This window comes from Lupinus angustifolius, chromosome LG07 (assembly GCF_001865875.1).
Source record: "Lupinus angustifolius cultivar Tanjil chromosome LG07, LupAngTanjil_v1.0, whole genome shotgun sequence".
Lineage (NCBI taxonomy): Eukaryota > Viridiplantae > Streptophyta > Magnoliopsida > Fabales > Fabaceae > Lupinus > Lupinus angustifolius.
Window position 1 is genome coordinate 5,649,226 of NC_032015.1, and position 20,296 is coordinate 5,669,521.

At 30.0% G+C, this 20,296-nt stretch overlaps 1 protein-coding gene and 1 pseudogene across 2 annotated transcripts; one reads left to right on the forward strand and one right to left on the reverse strand.

Annotated features, from left to right (window-relative positions):
- On the forward strand, positions 1,135 to 2,978 carry LOC109353041. 2 transcript variants are annotated; one of them, XM_019595229.1, is made up of 4 exons: positions 1,135 to 1,581; positions 2,019 to 2,159; positions 2,263 to 2,424; positions 2,672 to 2,978. In XM_019595229.1, exons 1-4 carry the CDS (start codon positions 1,165 to 1,167, stop codon positions 2,759 to 2,761), a joined length of 810 nt encoding a protein of 269 aa, XP_019450774.1. In that variant the 5' UTR covers positions 1,135 to 1,164; the 3' UTR covers positions 2,762 to 2,978. The 2 variants fall into 2 exon arrangements, with proteins under 2 accessions (XP_019450774.1, XP_019450773.1); XM_019595228.1 differs by having other exon boundaries at positions 1,138 to 1,581; positions 2,016 to 2,159.
- Positions 9,808 to 12,882, reverse strand: LOC109353086 (annotated as a pseudogene).

Below are 20,296 nucleotides of genomic sequence, written 5' to 3' on the forward strand. Positions count from 1 at the left end.
AAACTAAGAAGTCAGGAATATTAGAAAATAACAAAGGATGGTGCAAAAATGATTTTGAACCAGATTCCCCTATAGCCTTTATTTATCAATGAAAAAACCTTGTGACTTAAAATATCATTTATCTTATGCATGCTTTAGAGAGCAAGTACTGCAATGTACCCATGTAAATAAACATTTCTCCCATATGCTGGTGATTGGTGAATATAAAGCTCTTTGATGCAATGAATGTAGTTGGTAGATGAGTTAGTTCGATTTTTTTTGTAGTGTTTATGGAATATGTTTTGCTGGTAACAGTAAAACTCACTTTGGTGATCTATAAACTTCGAAAGATAATAATTAGTTTCTGACATTCGGATGAGGGACATCCTCCAATAATATAAAAATACAAATTAGATATGTATAGACGTTATATAATTAAAGCAACAATCACCTAATAATATTCCATCATCCTATAAAAAAATAGTTAGTATAACTTACAACATACTAAAAAGAACACTTTCAAACCAATTATTAAAAAGATTATTTATTTAAAAATGTAAGGCTCAAGCTTAAAAAAGTTTTTTGGACCGACCTATTTATTATTTATATATACTTACTATTATAAATGGACTTAGTAATTAGATATCATAATTTTATCTTGTCCTATTTTACACTTACTAATATACTTTTTATCTTGCATCATATTCTTATTATCTCTAAAACTAAATGTATTGTAGTAATAAATTTTATATATTAAAATTAAAATAGACTATGCATATATGTTTATGTCTTAACCTGATTCAACCTAAACTGTTCATTAGATTAGATTTCTCGTGTGACTTTAAGTTGCCAAAAAAATTAAGTGGGAATAATTTCTTTTAATGTAGGCTCTTGGGTTCAAAAGTCACAATCAAACATACTATTTTAAGGAAGGTAAAGCAATTTCAACACTTATATTTTTCATACACAAGACTTTCTTAAGAAGGAACATAGTAAACCATTTATTTAAGAGAGAAAAAGGCATTCAGGGAAAAAGCTGATAAGTATCATAAAAGTAAAGAGTGTAAGTAGTAATGAGATAACATAAAAGTTAACAGTTTAATTAGTTTCTTATCACATTTCATAGCTACTTTTATTTTGTTTTCACTTTTCACCACTTGCCTCAACTTACAACACTATTCCACAATGGCCTATATATTGAAGACTCAAAAGGAAGAGCAAAACCAACACATAAACATCTACATCCCAAATCCTCAGCCATTTTCCATGCCCCTCTCTCCTTCTCTAATGGCCTCTATTCCTCAATTCTATTCAAACAACACATTCTCTACTACTGATATCACAGAATTCAATAGTAATACCTCAGTCATGGACAATACAATGTGGTGTGAAGATAACATGAACTTCATTCCTGTGTATGATCATTATGGAGCACTTAATAATCATCACGCTGTGTTACAGGATTGGATGCCTGCTATTTCAGACTGCAAAATGGATGAGGGTGGCATTGGAAGTTATCAGAACTTCAGCTATGGATACCAACCTCATATTAGTGACTTTGATGAGGACATTAAGCCACCTAATAATGCCACACAAAACTGGGTATACTCAATTGCTTATTGTTGAACTCCTTAACTATATGTTTAAACTTTTCATAGTGCATGGCATATATGGTATTATGCATTGCATTTTTTCTCTAATATTTTTCAATACATAATATTCTAATAATGCCACCTAATATTCTAATATTTTCCAATACATAAAACTGTGGTTTCGACATATATATATATTCTAATGTTCTCTCCTGAAAAGAGATTGGGAAGGAAAAAAGCAGGTCATGTCTTCTAGAATACATATTGTCACAGAAATATACTTATCAACAACTATCAGATTAATTTAAAAAATAGAAAACTTAAATTTTCTTACCTTATTGGAGTTCTTACATCACTATGAAGGTCTTCTCATTATTTATTTTTTCCTATCATGAAGAATATATATTATAATATGTTTTTTAATTTTGGCTTTGAAATTTGTAGCAGGGAATTCATGGTGATCAAATGCCAGCAGGAGAGGAATCAAATAATATAAAAGTGGAAAGATACTCAGAAGAGGAAAGAAAGGAAAGAATTCTCAGATATTTGAAGAAAAGAAATCAAAGGAACTTTAACAAAACCATCAAGGTCTTACTTACAAATACATGATGACCCTTTTGTCCATTTCCTTCCATATTGTGTTATATATAGATTAGAGAATTCACTCTCACATTGCCCTATAATTCTACAGTATGCATGCAGAAAAACTTTAGCTGATAGGCGAGTCAGGGTTAGGGGAAGGTTTGCAAGAAACAATAATGACCTATCTGCAGAAGACAAGGCAACAAAGAATCTAGAGAATAATAATAATCACAAAGAGGACTTGTATGGTGATCATTCAATCCAATTCCAGGTAATAATCACCATAGGCCTATATTTATTTTAATATGTATCAACCTTTGAACTTATAAATAACATGCATGTAATGCTACATCTAATAATCAACCACCATACATCTATACTATTGAATTTTGGAATATCTCCTCTCCTATTCATTCTATGTCACTTTTTTACTATAGTAATTCTAAATTTCACGCCTAAATTAAAAAACAAAATTTGGGACCATCCTAATTAAATTTTGAATTGTTTATTTTCTGCAGTTAAAGATTAATGATGATGGTGATGATTGGCTCTACGAGGCCATGGCAAGTCTGGTTTATCTATCTCATTCTTCCATGGATGATATATAGCTTAATTAGCAGAAAAGATTGGGCACTGATAGTAATTACTAATTAGTAAACAGTGTCCACTGTTCAGTATAGTCAATGCATATTGTATGCTCATTTGTTTCTTTTATAATTAAGCACGTGGATGTAAAATCTAATTGCATGGCTCTGTAAGTGTACTTAAAGTTTACAAATTACAAACTTCTTTAATTTGCTAAGGAATTTGATGGGCATAGTTTGACTATATACTTGGGTTAGATTGAAAGATACATGAGATTCCATTGATGGCACTTTATGTTTGAATAGACAGAAATATATTTTATTCCAATAAAGCTATTAGTCACAATTCATCCAAACATATATTTTTTCATTATTCACTTATCACATTAACAACGAAATTCAAACTTACATGATTGTCTAAATCGATATCAATTAAACCAGCCTTCATTCACAATCCAAATATATCCAAGTATATATTAGTTGTCAAATGTAATTGATTTAATTCAACCAATGTGGTGATGCATATTGAAATCTTCAAGGAGAAATTAAATAATGTAATCTAGAAGCATTATTTGATGCATACAAAGTTATTTAGTGGGTTAAGATCTCTATAAACTATGTCAAATTAAGGAAAAAATACATCCTCACTTGTTTATTTTATTTAGGTGAGTGTGACCCATCAACATTTTACATTTACATAGAGTTAGAAGAAAAATTATCTATATACCACAAGTCTTAACTAGAACGTACAAATAACCAACTAATTGCTAAAAATGTTCAAAAACATGCATCAAAGACCAATTCATTAAGCCGAACCAAATGTTCCTCTCCTCTCATTTTTGCAACATCTTCTTTTTAATGTGAAATTCCACATTGGATATGAGAGGATGAATGAAAGATTTAATAAGTGAAAAAAACACATAAAATTATTACCTTAAAATTTTGATTCAAGATATAATATTTCACTTATAGTTATTCACTCTTCCCATATCCTGATAATAATGATCAAACTCCTCAATAATCGGATATCCCAAGTTAGGCATGAGTCCAACACTCCCTCACCCACTACTTTGCTTTCAAAATGGCCAAAGTCGTTTCCCATACACAAGGACAATGTGAGCTTCTAACTATAGCCATGTGAGGTTAACCTTATTTATATGTTTTTTTCACTTAGTTTATGGATGAAGAATTTTCTAATAATTGATATCAGAGTTGATGGTCAGACGGGAGTCACAAGATGGTTTGATGGTGAAGAGGGCGGTCGTAAGGAATGGAGTGCAGGAGATTGTGGGTTCGAGTCTCACCCACAACAAAGCATGTTATGTTTTTAATAAGATAAGACAATGACAATACAAATAGATAGAGTGGTAAGTATGTAGATGAGTTAAAGAACATATAAGTGAATGAACATATAGACCTAATGTTTTGAAGTTTTAGGTCAAGATGTAGTATCAAACGAATGAAAATCTTTTGTTCTGTGTCCCAATTTGTGTATCAGACCAATCAAAATATATCATTTAATTAAAAAATTATAAAAACATACATTAATATTTTTTTATATTATTTTGTGTGATTTTATTAAATAGAAACATAGAATTCTGATTTTCTTGGGACATAAAATTCTCATTAATGTTTTGTACACCAATACAGAAAATCATAAGGATGTATGATCCTTATGCAACTTAAGTAGGCCACATATCTTGTGACTGTTCCAAGATTGGAGCTTGGGCTTGGCCCCACTTGGTTGAAATGTCATGCTCCTTCAATCACCTATTCTAGTGGGTGTCATTTTCATGGCTATCTTTGCCACTTACTGTCATCAAGTTCAATCCTGACTTTCAATTGATACAACTTGCTGTCACACCACAGTTGAGTGTTGGGCATAACATTTTTCGGTACTAACTCTAATCTATCGACTTAGAGATTTAACTGTGCTCTAATATCCATAAGCTTTAACTAAGTTTTCATATTTATTTATTTATTTATAGATTAGCAATAACAAATAACTGAGTAAATGTCATGAAGGATAAACTAACAGCAGAAAGGTGATGTATGTGTAAAGAAGTAGAGCTAATGCTATAATGTGATATAAATGCCTTGTACTCTTGATGCTGTGGCCTATGGTTAAATTTAATTAACCTGAAATGTGTTTGGCTTAGGTAATTAACTGATATAAGGTTGGAAAATGTATCACATATTCTATCAAAGTTTTTCCTGTCAGCTTCACTGATATTAAACTGGTGGGGCTAGCATAAAAATCTATATTATGTGTCGCTACGCCATGAGAAATATGTAATTAAATGTAATAGAGTCGTTATCGATGTTTTATAGAGGGAAAACATGAAAAAACCAATTTTTTAAAATATGGTTGATTTGCTCAAAAGTAAAAAGATTGAGTTCGGGAGTCAGTTACGAATGAAGAATATATTAGGCCTCATAATGCTAGCTCGTTATATTAGGTGTAGATATTTATTCAAAACATTAATTTTAATCTCAACTTATTAAACAAAATAAAGAAAGACAAAAAGAAATTTTTATTTTATTTTTTTGTGCTTCACAAAGAAATAACTGTTACGTATCTCTAACTGCAGTAGAGAAATCAATGTTATGTAGAGAAATCAATGTTATGTAGTTCTTTCAGGGAAAAAAAAGTTGATTGATTGATATATTTTATTTATTTATAAATAATATGATAAGATAACACGACATGACACTTGTCCTATAGTGCACTACCTCTCCTCCTTGCGAGCCTTCCGTCGGGGCCCGCTATGCCAAAAGCGAGAGAAACCCCATACTAAGAAGGTAACGTGACATGACACAAGTCCCATAGTGCACTACCCTTATTGATTTAATTTAATTTTTTTAAAATGTCAATTTAAGGTGACATGATATAGATCTCATTGTGCACTACATTTTATTGATTTAATTAAGAAAAAACTTCATATTGCATTTCCATGTATATATAAATATTATTATTGAAATTGGTTTGAGAATTTTTTGGTGAAATTGATTCAGGATTTAGGGTTTAATTAATGGGAATTAGGGTTAGGGGTTACCATGGAGGTAACCCTTTTGCTGGAGGGGGCTACTGGAATGTTGCATTAGGAATGGTGGCGGCAGCGACTCCACCGCCGGCTACAATGGTTAAACCACCATGCTCTTGGGCTGCTGGAACAAGAAGAAGACAAAAAACAAACGCGTGTATCAAATGACAAATTTTGATTTTCAAATACAGATATTCAACAATATAGGCACATTACATTATCACAAAGAAGAAAAACAAGTGAGAGATATAGCTTTTAGGCTCATGGAAGATGAGGAAGATTTAGTTTCTCCCTTCTCTCTTTTTAAAAGTGAATTCGCCTCTCCTTTTTTGAATTTTTAAAATCTGAATGTGCCTTCCTTGCTAAATTAGGATTAGGTTTGCCTCTTTTGAATTTTTTATTTATGAATCCCCTAATGAGTTGCTAAGTTAAGGCTTATATAAAGGGTGAGGATTAGGGTTAAACATTTAACCTAATAGGCTCATCAGGCTCAGTTGTCATATCCTTAATATTACACTCCAATTTGTATTTACTCAGCAATTTATTTTAAAAGTAATTTACTCTGATTAAAATTATGTGTTTATATCAAAACTATATTGTGCATGTTATATAAGTCAATCTGAACTTGACCTCTCAAATGTTTACTAATGATAAAGAATATTATTATTGAATAATAGGGGAACATACGTGAATAAATAAAAAGGAGAAGAAGAAAAATGCAAATGGGTGTCACAAGTATGCATTCTTACATTCGTAAGATAGCACTACTAGGCAACAGTGACTAAAACATTCTCATTTCTCTAGTTGACCCCATTGCATTATGATAATAATGGCTTTCAATCATAGTGACAGATTGATGATTTGGCTTTGTATTCATATTGCGGCTTTGGTGTTTGTCATGAAAAACAATCATAGAATCAGATTGTGAGAACATATTATCAAAAAATGTGGAAGATGTTGTAATGAGTGTATTACAAACGAAAAACAATCATATAATTCACAAGCCGATCAAAAAAAAAATCATATAATTCACAACTAAGCTTCGAACAATTATTAGTAAGAAGAAATAAACTACTTTGCAAAAATATTTAATTTCATTAGATCATTGTCTTCATTAATAAACTTGACTGGTTGGTCTTACATAAATTTATAAGTTTTAGCAAACTAGAGCATCAAGTGGTACTTCAACCTATCCAAGGTTTCAAAGTGCATGATGCCACAATAATATGATTGTGGTGAGCCTCATATACTTCATCCCACAATTGAGATAATGTACTGAATTATCTTGATATGATCACATCAAGCTACATTCGATTTGAAAACGAAGTTTCATTCATAAAAGAAAGTTATACTGATATAGCTGCAACACTGTGATCACAACAAGTGCAATCATAATCACCCTAACAACCATAATCTAAAACACTCAAGCTATCCTATTAGCCAACCCACCACCTATAGAGATGTAGGATACAGCTCATTAGACTCAGTGTCCCTTCAAGCCAAGGGAAGGTTACACAGTGAAGTTCAAGTGGATCAAAGAGTTGACATTTCTCACTGTTCCTTTATATATCTTAGAGACCAAACCCAAAAAAAGAATGATATCAAAGTGATGAAGAAAGAATTTTCGGTGAGCAAGGTCTTATCATGCATCCACTTATGTGCTAGAGAACTATAACAAGAAAAGAGTACCACAAACTCTGGCCCCATTTAATTTGCTAGATAACATATAAAAATTTAGTTGACAAATTCTTTTTATGAGGACAATATTATTGCAAGCATTTTGGAAACTTCACGTATATAATGAACACTGTAATTTATGCTTCCCTGCTCATATGGTAGGATATGAGTTTAACTTCCATTACTAAAACATGTGGCTAAAAAAACTTTAAATTTAATTTATTTATTTCTTATTCAAAAATAATATGAAATCATGATCGTTAAAAAGATTCTTTGTCACGTCTCATAATCCTATCCAGCATTGGATTCTTCACTGCTGGAGAGGATCCCCTTCCCTAGGATATGGATGCATATCAATGTTGCAATTGTTATAACAATTTATGTGGAACCTAGACTATATCACTACCTATTAAGTGTTAATTAAATTTTACTTCATGTGGTTTGGGTCAAAATTGTTAACTGTTTACCCTCCAATACCATTTTACTAGTTTTTCATCCTGTATTTTGATACAAGTCAGCAACGGATCCAGAAAACATGCATGAGGGAATGTCCATCAACCAAAGTTTATATTTAGGCCTAAGATTTTAAAGGCTCCCATGTGATATATGTGAAAAACAAGGGATAAATCATAAATGGTTAGAACTTTTTTTTGCTCGGCACAAAAAATAAACTTGCAATAAGAAAGTACAAGGAGTGTTAACCGACATAACAATCAATAATTAACAATACAAAATAATGAGTCCACACACCAAGAAGCAAAATTTACATTCGTAGAAACATATCTCATTAGTTGGACTTATACTATCTCAAAATCTACTAGCCATGGACTTACTTTGCAACAGTTAGTAAATAATGTCAGGCCAATTTATTGAAGTTGCATAGTTTTTCTCCAATAAAAATAATTTATAGGGAAAAGCCAATTCAAGATGCATAGGTTGTGTAAAAAGCAACAATTTAATTTGTTATTCATATTTTCATTTCATATATTGAGTTATGTATTAAAGTTCAAGTAAAGAAGGCTGATTCTCTTTATCCCAGGTTAAACTCATTATTAAACCAAAATAAGGTGAAAAAAGAGAAGAGGTTTTGTTTTATTTTTCTATCAACTAAACATCATGCTATGTTTGTCTTGATTCATTATAATTTTAAGATAATGTTGCAAATAAGACATAATCAAATGGAAGCAAACATTTTAAAGAATTACAATATAATGCAAGATCTGACTTATGAACCAAGTACTTTAACACCAATTACAAACTTTTTAGGTGTGCAATTTATTTTACGGATCAAGTATATTAGTTGGGCTTCCATGGGCTTTTTGGGTCGAAAACAGTTGTTTCTGGTGTGTTAATTTGGGCTGGTCTTATTCTGTTTTTTGAAATTCAGTTTATCCCAAGTTTTGAAATGATTGGTTCATTGTGTACAAATTTTCATATTGATGATGCATCATAACTCAAAAGTAAGGTCTTAAAAATCAATTTAATTTCATGCATTACCAGAATTTTTTTATACTGGTAATCAAGCACTATTACATCATTAAAAATGTTAAAACATTTGATTCCTATAATAAATATCTTAAAATAGTCATACATGAAGTGATATGTTATTCATTAATAACTTCATCCAAAAAAATTATTGTTGATCAAGAGTGTAAAAAAATTACATCCATTATCCATGAAAATCAGACTCAAACTATCTGCCATTACTTTAAAGGTTATTGTTTAACATTTCAATTCTGTCTCACAAAAAGAAGAAAGTTTTGGTTATATGGAATTGGCCACTTTCTTAAATGGCTACGAGAAGTTAACAACTTAGATTTCCTTGTTTTGGTAGTTTTAATGATAAGAGTTTAATATTTATATATTGTTACAGTAAAGTTTTCATTATATAATCAATATATTTTTAATTGTTTATTTATTTAAAAATCAATAATAATTAATATATAAATAGTAGATTATGTGAGCTCACAATATAAAAAATGTAGATGCATATATAATAAATCCATTTTTTAATTGAGACTTTACTCACGAGTCATGATACAATGGTTAGCAAATTGTATTCTTGTGGGGTGAAGCCCTTATTATTATGTTTCTTTTTCTGTCCACTCTCTACATGTTGGAGATATATATGTATATATATATGTCCTTTAATTCCCTTATTATTACTAAGATTAATTAATCAATAATGATAATAACAGCTAATGTGGAGATATATATGTCCTCTAATTCCACACGCAAAAAAAAGGGTACAATAAAACAAGTCCATGATAGTAATAATAAGAAAATAAATAAACTGAATGCATTAGGCATGCATGCCAATTTATGCACTCTCCAATAAGCTAAACTAAGCTAGCATGACCACAAGGATTCTCCCATGTTGACATGATCAACAACCATGTCTAAAGCAAAAAAAGACTTAGTCTGTGAAGACATGAACCTGTTGGGTGGGATAAATTCTGTGATGGTGAACAATGGGCACATTTGGTTGTTGATCTAATGATATTGTGGCTTGGTGCATTCTCATGTGCACAACTTCTGCTTGTGCAAGTGCCAATTGAGTTTGCAGCACATCTACTTGTTGTTGTAGAGAGGATATTGCACCTACACATCCATACACTGGATCTCTCACCCTTGCATTGGCTTCATATACCATTGATTTAACTGCATCACTTCCATTCAACTAGTTATCATGCGGCTTATGAATGTGTGTTGAGTTTTTTACCTAGATGCTTATGTTGACTAGCTTTTTCAATAAGTAGAATGACATTAATTACTAGCATACTTTGTTCATACCTCTTAAGTTGTAATTAATTTACTTTCACAGAATAATTTGCCAATACTTGCATGATTCACCCAAAAAAAACTTGTATGATTCACCCAAAAAAAATGCTAGTATGCCATCAAAGCGTCATGCTTACAAAATTGTATATTATTAATGCAACTATCATTATTTATTAACAAGATGAAATATCCTTGTCTGGGGAATCAATATCACTTTTGAACATATATATTACCCGTCTCTATCAATGTGACCCATGTTCTTTTTTAAATACAAGAAAAAAGATGAACGTAATCACACTTTTTCTTTTTGAAAACAACATGGAAAACAAGGAGTCCAAGATTAAAAGCTATGTGGTGGTCATAAAGACATAAATTGAGCAAATTGCAATAATATATATATATATGTGTGTGTTGTGACAGATAACAACATCGTTTTTACTTTACAAAAGCTATGTATACCTGATCGTTGTTAATAATGTTCCTTTAATAAAGAAGAATAAGAAGTATTCAGTTAAATAAAGGGTGGGGACAGTTGAAAAAAAAAAACTGTAATTAACCACTGTAACAGAAGTAAAAGTGGAAAAACAATGGATCAACTGAATTTTCGGTTTCAAATAGTATAATAATAATAATTTATACTACTATATAAAAATACGTCTAAGCGATATATAAGTAATTGAACGTGCATACTTTTTATATTTCTACTTTACTCTTACTACTATATAATACAAAATATTCATAAAGAACATCTAGGTAATTTTATTTCATTTATATACTTAAATGGTGGTAATTAAAAGATAATTTTATTAGTTGATGATATATTCAATTTTATATATTCAATTTTATAACATATACATGCGAAATAATTTTGCAATATTAAGATGCAAAAAATGGTTCAAGAGATTGTATATAATTATTTTAGGTTAATTTTTAAATGGAGAACCTATTATGTTTATTGAAATACTCAAAAACTAAACAACTTAACCTCTTTATATCATATTAGATTATCTCATGTTCATTTTTATCCAATTTTTCACACAAGGAATATCACAGTTTTGAATAAGTGTCAAAATACAATCAAATCAAATATTAAAACTTTATTCTTTCTTAGAAGGCACTTTTCTTATAATAATTTATATCATATAAAGACTCTACAATCAATTCTAAACTATAGCTAAAATTGTAATATGGTGTATACTCAACACAAAAAAGTGATATCATTCTATAAAGTAAAATATATAAAATTTAAATATTTAATAATAGTTACTAAAAAGAATTAGTCTGTCTGTACAATTTAAATATTTAATAGACGATGCATTATCAAAAGAAGCATATAGATGCTAGTAATAATGTATAAGATAAGGAAAATAGAATCCAGAAGAGAATAACCTCAATAAAAATATTGAGTTGAATGTTGAATGAGGTAGTATACAGATAGAATAGGATCATAAATGAATACATAATAAAGTTATGCAGATACTATTGTAAAAAAAATTAGCAAAATGGAATAATGGTAGTCCAATATTTAAATAGAGAAAGGTTAAGAAAAACTATAAGCAAAATATTTAAGAAAAATTTAAAGATCAATATTTTATTAATTAATATGATTTATGATAAAATATTATAACGTTATTCAATCTATATATTCAAGTAGTTTTATCTAATAAGATTAAGACTTAAATGTTTTTATATTTAACATATTACAAAAGACATTAATTGTGTATTATTTATGGCAAAATATAATAATTTAATGAGCCTTTTCTAATGTAAGTGAAAGGGAATTTAAAAAACACCAAATTTTTTATAGGCCAATTGTGTATTTAAATATATTGACTGGGTTAGGAGCTGATATACTTCGTTTTATTTATAAGGCCCAAACATGCACCAGTAGGCATCAAGAAAAAAACCTAGTTTAATTAAATAAAATGAAAGAATTGGAGAAACTGCTCCTAAATTTTGATCTAAATTCAATACTCAAACTGCATAAAGACTAAAGAATGAGGATTTCACTACACCATTGCAACCGACCTCACACTTTTTTATCAGAAAAAAACTGACTTACTCATTTTTTGCAACTGATGATGATTTCATGAGGAAGACATTGGTAGTATTTGGTAGAATTTTCATGCAAGAGATTAAAAAAATTGATTACTTATTTACCATCTATAAATATTGGAAGATCTTTCTCATAACAAGGAAATTAAAGTTAATAGAAGAACTAGTTGAAAGGTCTGAATAGCTTTGTGGCTTTGCCAAAGGAGATAACTATAGATGTATACAATGATATACATATTTATGCATATGCATACACAATTACACCCAAAGGCACCTTTTTTTTATCTGGTGAAAACGATTGGAACACTGATTGAATGATAAATAAGATTCTGCTACCTACGACAAAAATATAATGCGTGGACATGATAGGGATGTAAATTAAAGGGTGCATGCATGAAAAATGAACCTGTAATATTTTGTTGACATTACTAGCCCCAAAAACCTTGTGAACACTGGCAAACTTCTGGGGTTCATGTGCAGGGAAATAAGGAGCAAATACACAATCTTGTGCGCATCTTCTTCTAAGAAGCTTGCATGCAGCACATGGCGACATTGCACCTTGTTTTCTACCACCCTCCTTCATTTCATTCAAATACAACCAGAATAGATAATGTTTTAAGCCCTTTGAGCTGATAAATTTGCTTTAACTGCAAAAATATTGTACTTAGAAATGAAGAAATAAGAAAAGGGAAGGAACAATTAGAAAAGAATAGAGAGAAGAGAAGAGGTCTGAAGAGGGGCATGGATTTGATCATATATATTGAGACCTATGTGACATAACATCTTAAAGGGCCCCATAAAAGAAAACCCTAGATTTTGCTTGACAAAATCATGGATGTTGATAAGATCTTTTACCCCACGTGAGTATTATTTTTTCACTACTTATTTTATTAATCATATATGCTCTCTTAAAAACTATAAATAAAAAGACTCATATTTTGAAAGTTCTGGTGGAAATCAAAGGATTCATTTATCATGCATTTGGTTTAGGAGAAAGAGGGTGAAAAAAGAGAGGTATAACTCATCTTCAAAAATATGAGGAAAAAAGGAAGCTAATCTTTTTTGATAAGTAAATTATACTAAAAGCCATATAAGGAGTACTCACCTAGTATAAGTGAAAGACTAGGACATGATTTTTTTAGAAGCTAAAATAATACATGTTTTTGGATTATTATATTAATTGGCAAAAATTAAAGAAGTTGGAGCAACTTTAGAATGAAACCAAGATCAGGATCTCGCTTGGATCAAATCCAAAATATGTACACAGCTGATTGCCTTATCAAAAAAATAAGTTCATTCCTCATAATCTATATAGACCAAATCACGGTAAACTATAACATCCTCCACAATATTGCCTCTTTTACATTCAGTCTAAGCATATCATGCAAAACTAAGGACTCGCCAATTGATGCAAAAGTCCAGGTAGAAACTTGTAACAAAAAATAAAGTCATTTCCACACAAAATCATAGGAAATAAACATATGCTCATTAGATTTCACACGGTTCTTAACAAATAACACAATTAATGTTATCAATGATGTGAATAACCTCCTTTTTGCACAATTATACTTTTAAATGTAGTCTTTGTCTAATGAGCTTCTAAACAAAGCAACAAATATTTGATGGGACACAATTAATCCAACAATGTTTTAAAAAGTTATCTAAAAGTGAAGGAGTCTGATCTACTTAGATGAGATAAGCAGATTTGACAACATAGCTCCGGGATGCATCCAAGCTGCATGATTTCCAACTGTATGCAACATCCACTACACTAAACTTTATATTTTGTGGAAGTTATTCAAACCTCCCCAAATAATTCAAATGAGATGGGTCAAATGATTAGCTAAATATATAGTGAAAGTATTTATTTAATTTACGGAGGTTCTCAAGCTGCACTATCAATTTGAAAAAACTATATATCCATTACTTTCTCATTACAGATAAAAATTGTGACCCTCTTCTCAAAACCCTCACGCCCAAACCCTCTTCTCCAAACTCTCATGCTCAAACCCTCTTGAATCACCAACGGACATTGGTTCAAGTGGTACATGTTTGATTCCCTTTTAGCAAGAACCCGGGTTCGAGTCTTGTGGATTGAAAAAATGTCCAGTGCAAGGATACCTGTGGGAAACAAAAAAAACCTCTTAAATCGTCATCATATTGCCCACCTAATACAAAAGAGATCAAGCAGTCAACTTTGTAAAACAAAGTTGTATACAAAGTTTTAGATTTATACACCAATTTGCAAAAGATAAAGATAATACATTGATAGAAACAAAAGAAGAGAACCAAATCCAAGATCTAGTTTGAATTAGATCAAATAGATGCACATAACTTGGAGTCTTGTCCAAAAACGGTTTATTCTTCAAAACTGTTTTATGATTTCCATTTGAAAACGGTTTTTTGATTTTCAAACTGTTTTGGTTAATGACGGAGCTGATTACATTGGCACCCACACTGTTCTTCAACTTTTGCCTGCTAGTTTCAAAACAAATTTCTGAGGCTTATTTTGTCACAAATTCCTGTTACAATTAATTGTTCCAATTATTCATTAAATTTCTGTTATAACTTTTGCTGAGTGCTTAGATTGTTCTCTTTATCTAGTGAATATACTTTATGTAATTAATTGTTTCAATTATTGGTTCACAATGGTTGGTTCTTAGAGAGTGTGCGTGGAGGGTCTCCAAGGATGGGGTGCCTACCCTTTTGAACCTGGCTAGTCGTGGAGTGTTGGGGGAGCATGATCCAGTTAGGTGTATCTTTTGCGGTGTGGAGGTCGAGTCTGTCGATCACTTATTTTTTTCTTGCTCTTGGTCTTATGGAGTTTGGCAAAAAGTATACGAGTGGTTTGGTTTTTGTTCTGTGTTCCCGATTGGTGTGAAGTGCCACTTCAACTCTCATTGGAATTTCTTGCAGTTGGACAAGAGGCATCATCATCTTTGGATGTCTATCTGGTTTGTTTGTATCTGGTGCATATGGGTAGCTAGAAACAAATTCATCTTTGAGAAGACTTCTTTGAACTTGAAGGAGGTAATGTTCTCTATTCATCTTCAGTCATGGACTTTGATTTTAGCTAGATTTCCTTCTTTTTCTATTCCTTTCTCGGTTTGGGTCTTTAACCCATTGGGTTGTTTTTCTTGTTCTCCTAATACTATCTTTTTGGTTATAAATTGTTATTGCTGATCAAAAAAATTGTTTCAATTATTCATTATAACTTTTTTATGGATGTTGTGGATAACTTTGATAATTCTTATGATGTTGCCATTTGTAGAATGAAGGAACTCAGTGGAGAATTCGGAAATAACCTTTCGTTTCGTAAGGTACTCTCGACTGAGATTCTTTTCATTTGTTTTTTTGTCTATGCTGATAATCCATTATTGATAGTTGATTTAGGTTTATCATTATCTCTGTTTCTTCTGTTTTGGACTTTTGGATTTATGTAATATAGTGATTTCATAGGTTTATGTTTATAGAGGTTTGTTTTTGTTAGTTTTTTTTGTTTTTGATATTTTATTTAGTATTTACCAATTTGTGCTTGCTATTATTGATTTTGTGGAATTTTAAACGTTTTCTTGTAATTTTGTGTTTGCCGTGGGTCCAAAAGGAACATTATTAATAAAGATATGGTCACACGTTATAGTTTAGGTGTGTTTTAGAGTAGTTGTATTAGGTGCTCTATTTGCTTCAAGTCAATATGTAAATTAAAGTTCACGATGTACTTTTCATGTGGTATAATATTGGAAAATTGGCTAGTTTATGTTGTTGTTAGATCCAATCTTATTACTTAAATTATATTTGATGAGTATTTGTATATTTAACAATTGTAAAAAAACTGAGTTTATTTTTATAGCGGAGAGAACACAGTTTAGTTTGAATTATTGTCACTAACACTTAGAGATTATCTATATGCCAATTTTTTCCTAGGGAATTCCATTTGTGTAAGTTTGTTTCAAATCATGCTAGAACAAAGAAATTTCAAAAGAAACTAGTATGTTTTGAAATTGTATGTTAGGATGTTGTGAATTTGGCTTACTTGCTCTTTATGGAAACTTCTAAAGCATAGACTTCAAACAAAAGATCTTTACATAAAAGAAATGTTCTTCCAAATAGCATAACTTGCTATGCGTTAGGTATTGTCATATTTATTAATTCAGTATTTCTAAACTGCTTTTTGCTTCTGATGTGTGGGGTGGTCTTATACTTGACTAGGTATCTGTGGTTTTATACTTGACTATGTGTACCTTCCTTAGTCTGTAGTATCTGAGATTTTATACTTGACTATGTGTACCTTCTTATGTGCTTAAAGGTTTTTATAGTTTTAATATTACCTTCAAGAGTGGATTAAGAGCACATAAACAAATGGCTGAGGATGTACAATAAGAAGGAGGCTCATAAAAAACCCACATGAATCACTTATAAGTTTTTTCATTCTTTTTGGAGCTTGATCTGATTCTTCTGCATTGTCTACATCTCTAAAATGTGCAATATTATATGAACAAAGTGTAAATAATGATATAGTAATTATCAATGTTTTTTTTTATTATTCCAACTAAATGTTTTCATTTTATTATTTCAGGTAAATAATGATGCAAGTATGTTTCATACACCTTTGGGTGCAAGAGGATTATCTGGAGCCAACAACATTTAGGATTTTTGTTATGAATTTTGTTTTTAAAGTGTCATATGAGACTACTTTTAATTTTTTTGAGATTTTATGGTGTATTTGAATTTCTAATGAATGATGAATTATAACTCTTTCAACTATGTTACGCTACATTTGTTATTTGCAATGAAATTTTATTATTATTAAAAACATTTGGATTTAGTATTCTATATTTAAATAATAACTACAAATTAATGAGATTAAAGTTGTGAAATTATGAAATCAAATTGAGATTGAAATCCTCTAAACATATAATAGTTACATATTTCAGCAGATCTACTATATGTTATTTCGAGTTTTGAATGTTGAAAATTTTCACAATTAACATTCTCAAATAGTGGAGGTTTAAAGCCTTTATGGTAAACATTACAAAGACCTTATCAAATAGTGTGGAGGTTTTTTAACCTCCACAAATAAACCGCTACAAATGTGTAGATATCAGTGGTTTTCTAAAACCTTTGCAAAATGCTTCTAGTGGTCATAACTATGGAGGTTTTTGAAACCTTCGCATTATATTGTGGATGTTAAAAACCTCCGCAAAATGCTTCTAGTGGTTATAACTGTGGAGGTTTTTGAAACTTTTGCATTATATTGTGGATGTTAAAAATTTCTGCTAATGGCATAAAAATCTAACTAAATACAAAATATGTTGTAGTGATCTCTCTTGCAAGAGTGATTATGAATCAATTCATACAAGTTTGTGATCAAAATTTTCTCTATATCAAACAATTCCTTATGCCAAAGTACCTCTAAAGTCCACACCTCATTAATCCAGCCACCACACTTTGCAACAGTTGCCATCTTGTTCAAAGTTAAATTAAACAGTCTGGAAAAGACCTTTTTCAGATTCTGATTCCCCGGTCAAATGTCTAACCATAATCGAGTTTGAGAACCATGGCCAAGGACCCTCTAGATGTTCTTATCAAACCAACCACCAATAAGGTCATTGTTAGATCCAATACTGCAAAGATATCTTTCCACCATCTAGGAGAATTAAGTGAACAAGAGAAATAAGTGTTATTTCTATACTTTGAATTAATTACCTTCACCCAAAGTATCTCATTATCCTGATATCTACGCCATCTTCATTTCTCAAGCAAAGCATCATTGAACCGAACTAATCTCTAACCCCAATCCACCAATAGACTTAGGTTTATAAACTTTCGACCATGAGACCCATACAATATCTTTACCACCTCTTTTGCTCCCCTAAAGAAATCTTCTTTGCAAACTCATAAGCTTTGATAAGACTTTTTTTTGGAGCCTTATACAAAGCCAGTAAGTAGGAATGTTAAAAGAACTGGATCAAGAAAAATCAACCTCCTTCCAAAAGAAATATGTTTACACTTTTAAGATACACAAATCTTTTTGTAACCACATAGCCTCAAGATCTAATGATTGTAAATATTATATCTCTGCTCAAGGAAGAGAGGAAAGAGAGAGAAGTTAGAGTGAAAATCCACAATAAAGTGCATTTGAAGGAAAAGTATCATAGGACCCACTAATTACTTCATTTTGTAACCACGTGACACACTTCAAGCATCATCATCCATTGTTAGGGCTGTGCAGCAAGTGTAGTACAAAGAATCCATAATTAATGAGGGTCATTTTTTTTTATTTGTACAAACAATTTTCATTTTTCACATTTTTTACTTTTTTATATAACAAAATGTCACTCCTTCAAAAAATATTTGTTCTTGTATTATTTGTTACACTACATATAAGTTTCTTTAGTATTTTGTTGATAATTATATTGTATAAACATAATTAATGCATGTAGAATGAAATAGATGAGTCCTCCTTAATGAACCAAATATGAGATAATTCAATGACAATTAAAAGTATAACTAAAAATAAAAAATATTTTGGTATCAAGTTCCTAATGGTTAATAATGATAAATGAGCAAGAAAAGAAAATATATTACATACTTTTATGATTTTCATGAGAATTTTTTTTGAACGTTAGGGTAAATTATTTTCGATAATAAATTTCTTTTTAATAATAAATACTCATTTTTTTGCTCTTTGAAATCTTATTTTTGTTACAAATTTTATATATAAATTTTATTTATTTCCTTATAATAAATAAAGGCCCTCACTTTGTGTAGTCCTCTTAGATGTTGGATTATAAGAGGAAAAAAAATAATATAAGCTCTAAAGTAATAAAAAGATTTACACTTTTAAATTTTATTATTACCACATATTAGAATCTGACTACCCCTCATTTTTTCTGCACATTACCTATAGAATGTTAGGACACATTACCTAGATTCTCTTTTACAATGCACTTGGAAGTTCATCGTTTTTCTTAAATAGATTTTAGATGGTTAAGTTTTGTGTCCATATACTTCGGTGAATGATGAATGTGACATTCTTCACTGTCCTCTTCAATAGGCCAAAAGATTATTTCAGGTTTCCGGTTTCTTACGAAATACATCAATAATTTTAAGAAGGTATTATTTAAATATCTCTTAACTATATCTTAACAAACTAAACATAATGAAGATGTATCAACTCATATACTATTTGAACTTATTTTTACATATATCATATTTTGTTTAACTTAATTATATTTATCACCATTTTTTGTTTATAATATTACACTTATTTTTCTTTAAGAGTAGTCAGCATGTGTAAAAGAAATAGAGTCATAATTTTTGTAATTTCACTGTAACTCAATTAACATAATTTACTCTAATTTAAAAAATAAATGGGTCAGTAGTGATAATTAAATAAGCTATTAATAAGGCACGTGACTAAGATATTTTTAGAATTTTCAAGTCTTATTTACCTACAGAAAAATTAGTGATAATTGTATTTTTACAATGAAGCTAAATTATAAATGACAAAATCAACATCATAAGAAAATCAAACATACAACTTCTTTTAATATATAAGATGTAGGAGAGTTCAGTATTTTGAACCATAACAAATGCATATTATATATTACTGGGTAGAATTCAAGGTTAGATTTGTCTAAACAATAAATGAAGTTTGGACTTTTTAAAGTTTTCTTAATATCTTTATATATTTTTTTATTTTTCTATTATTTATTATATTTATATTTATACTATATATAAAGACAAAACCAATAATTTTACTTTTCTATTTTGACCTTAAACTTTTTAATTTATACAAAAAAAATCATATGATCGTATGTAACCACCACCAACATATTAATCGTAACTTACTTTAAGTTGAACATTATAATAAAACAAAAAATTATAATATAAGATGTTCACAATAAAAAATACAATATAAAGTATACTCCACATAAAAATAATATTTTAATTCTCCAAAATATATAAAATTTAAGTATTTCACATTGTAAATAAAGAA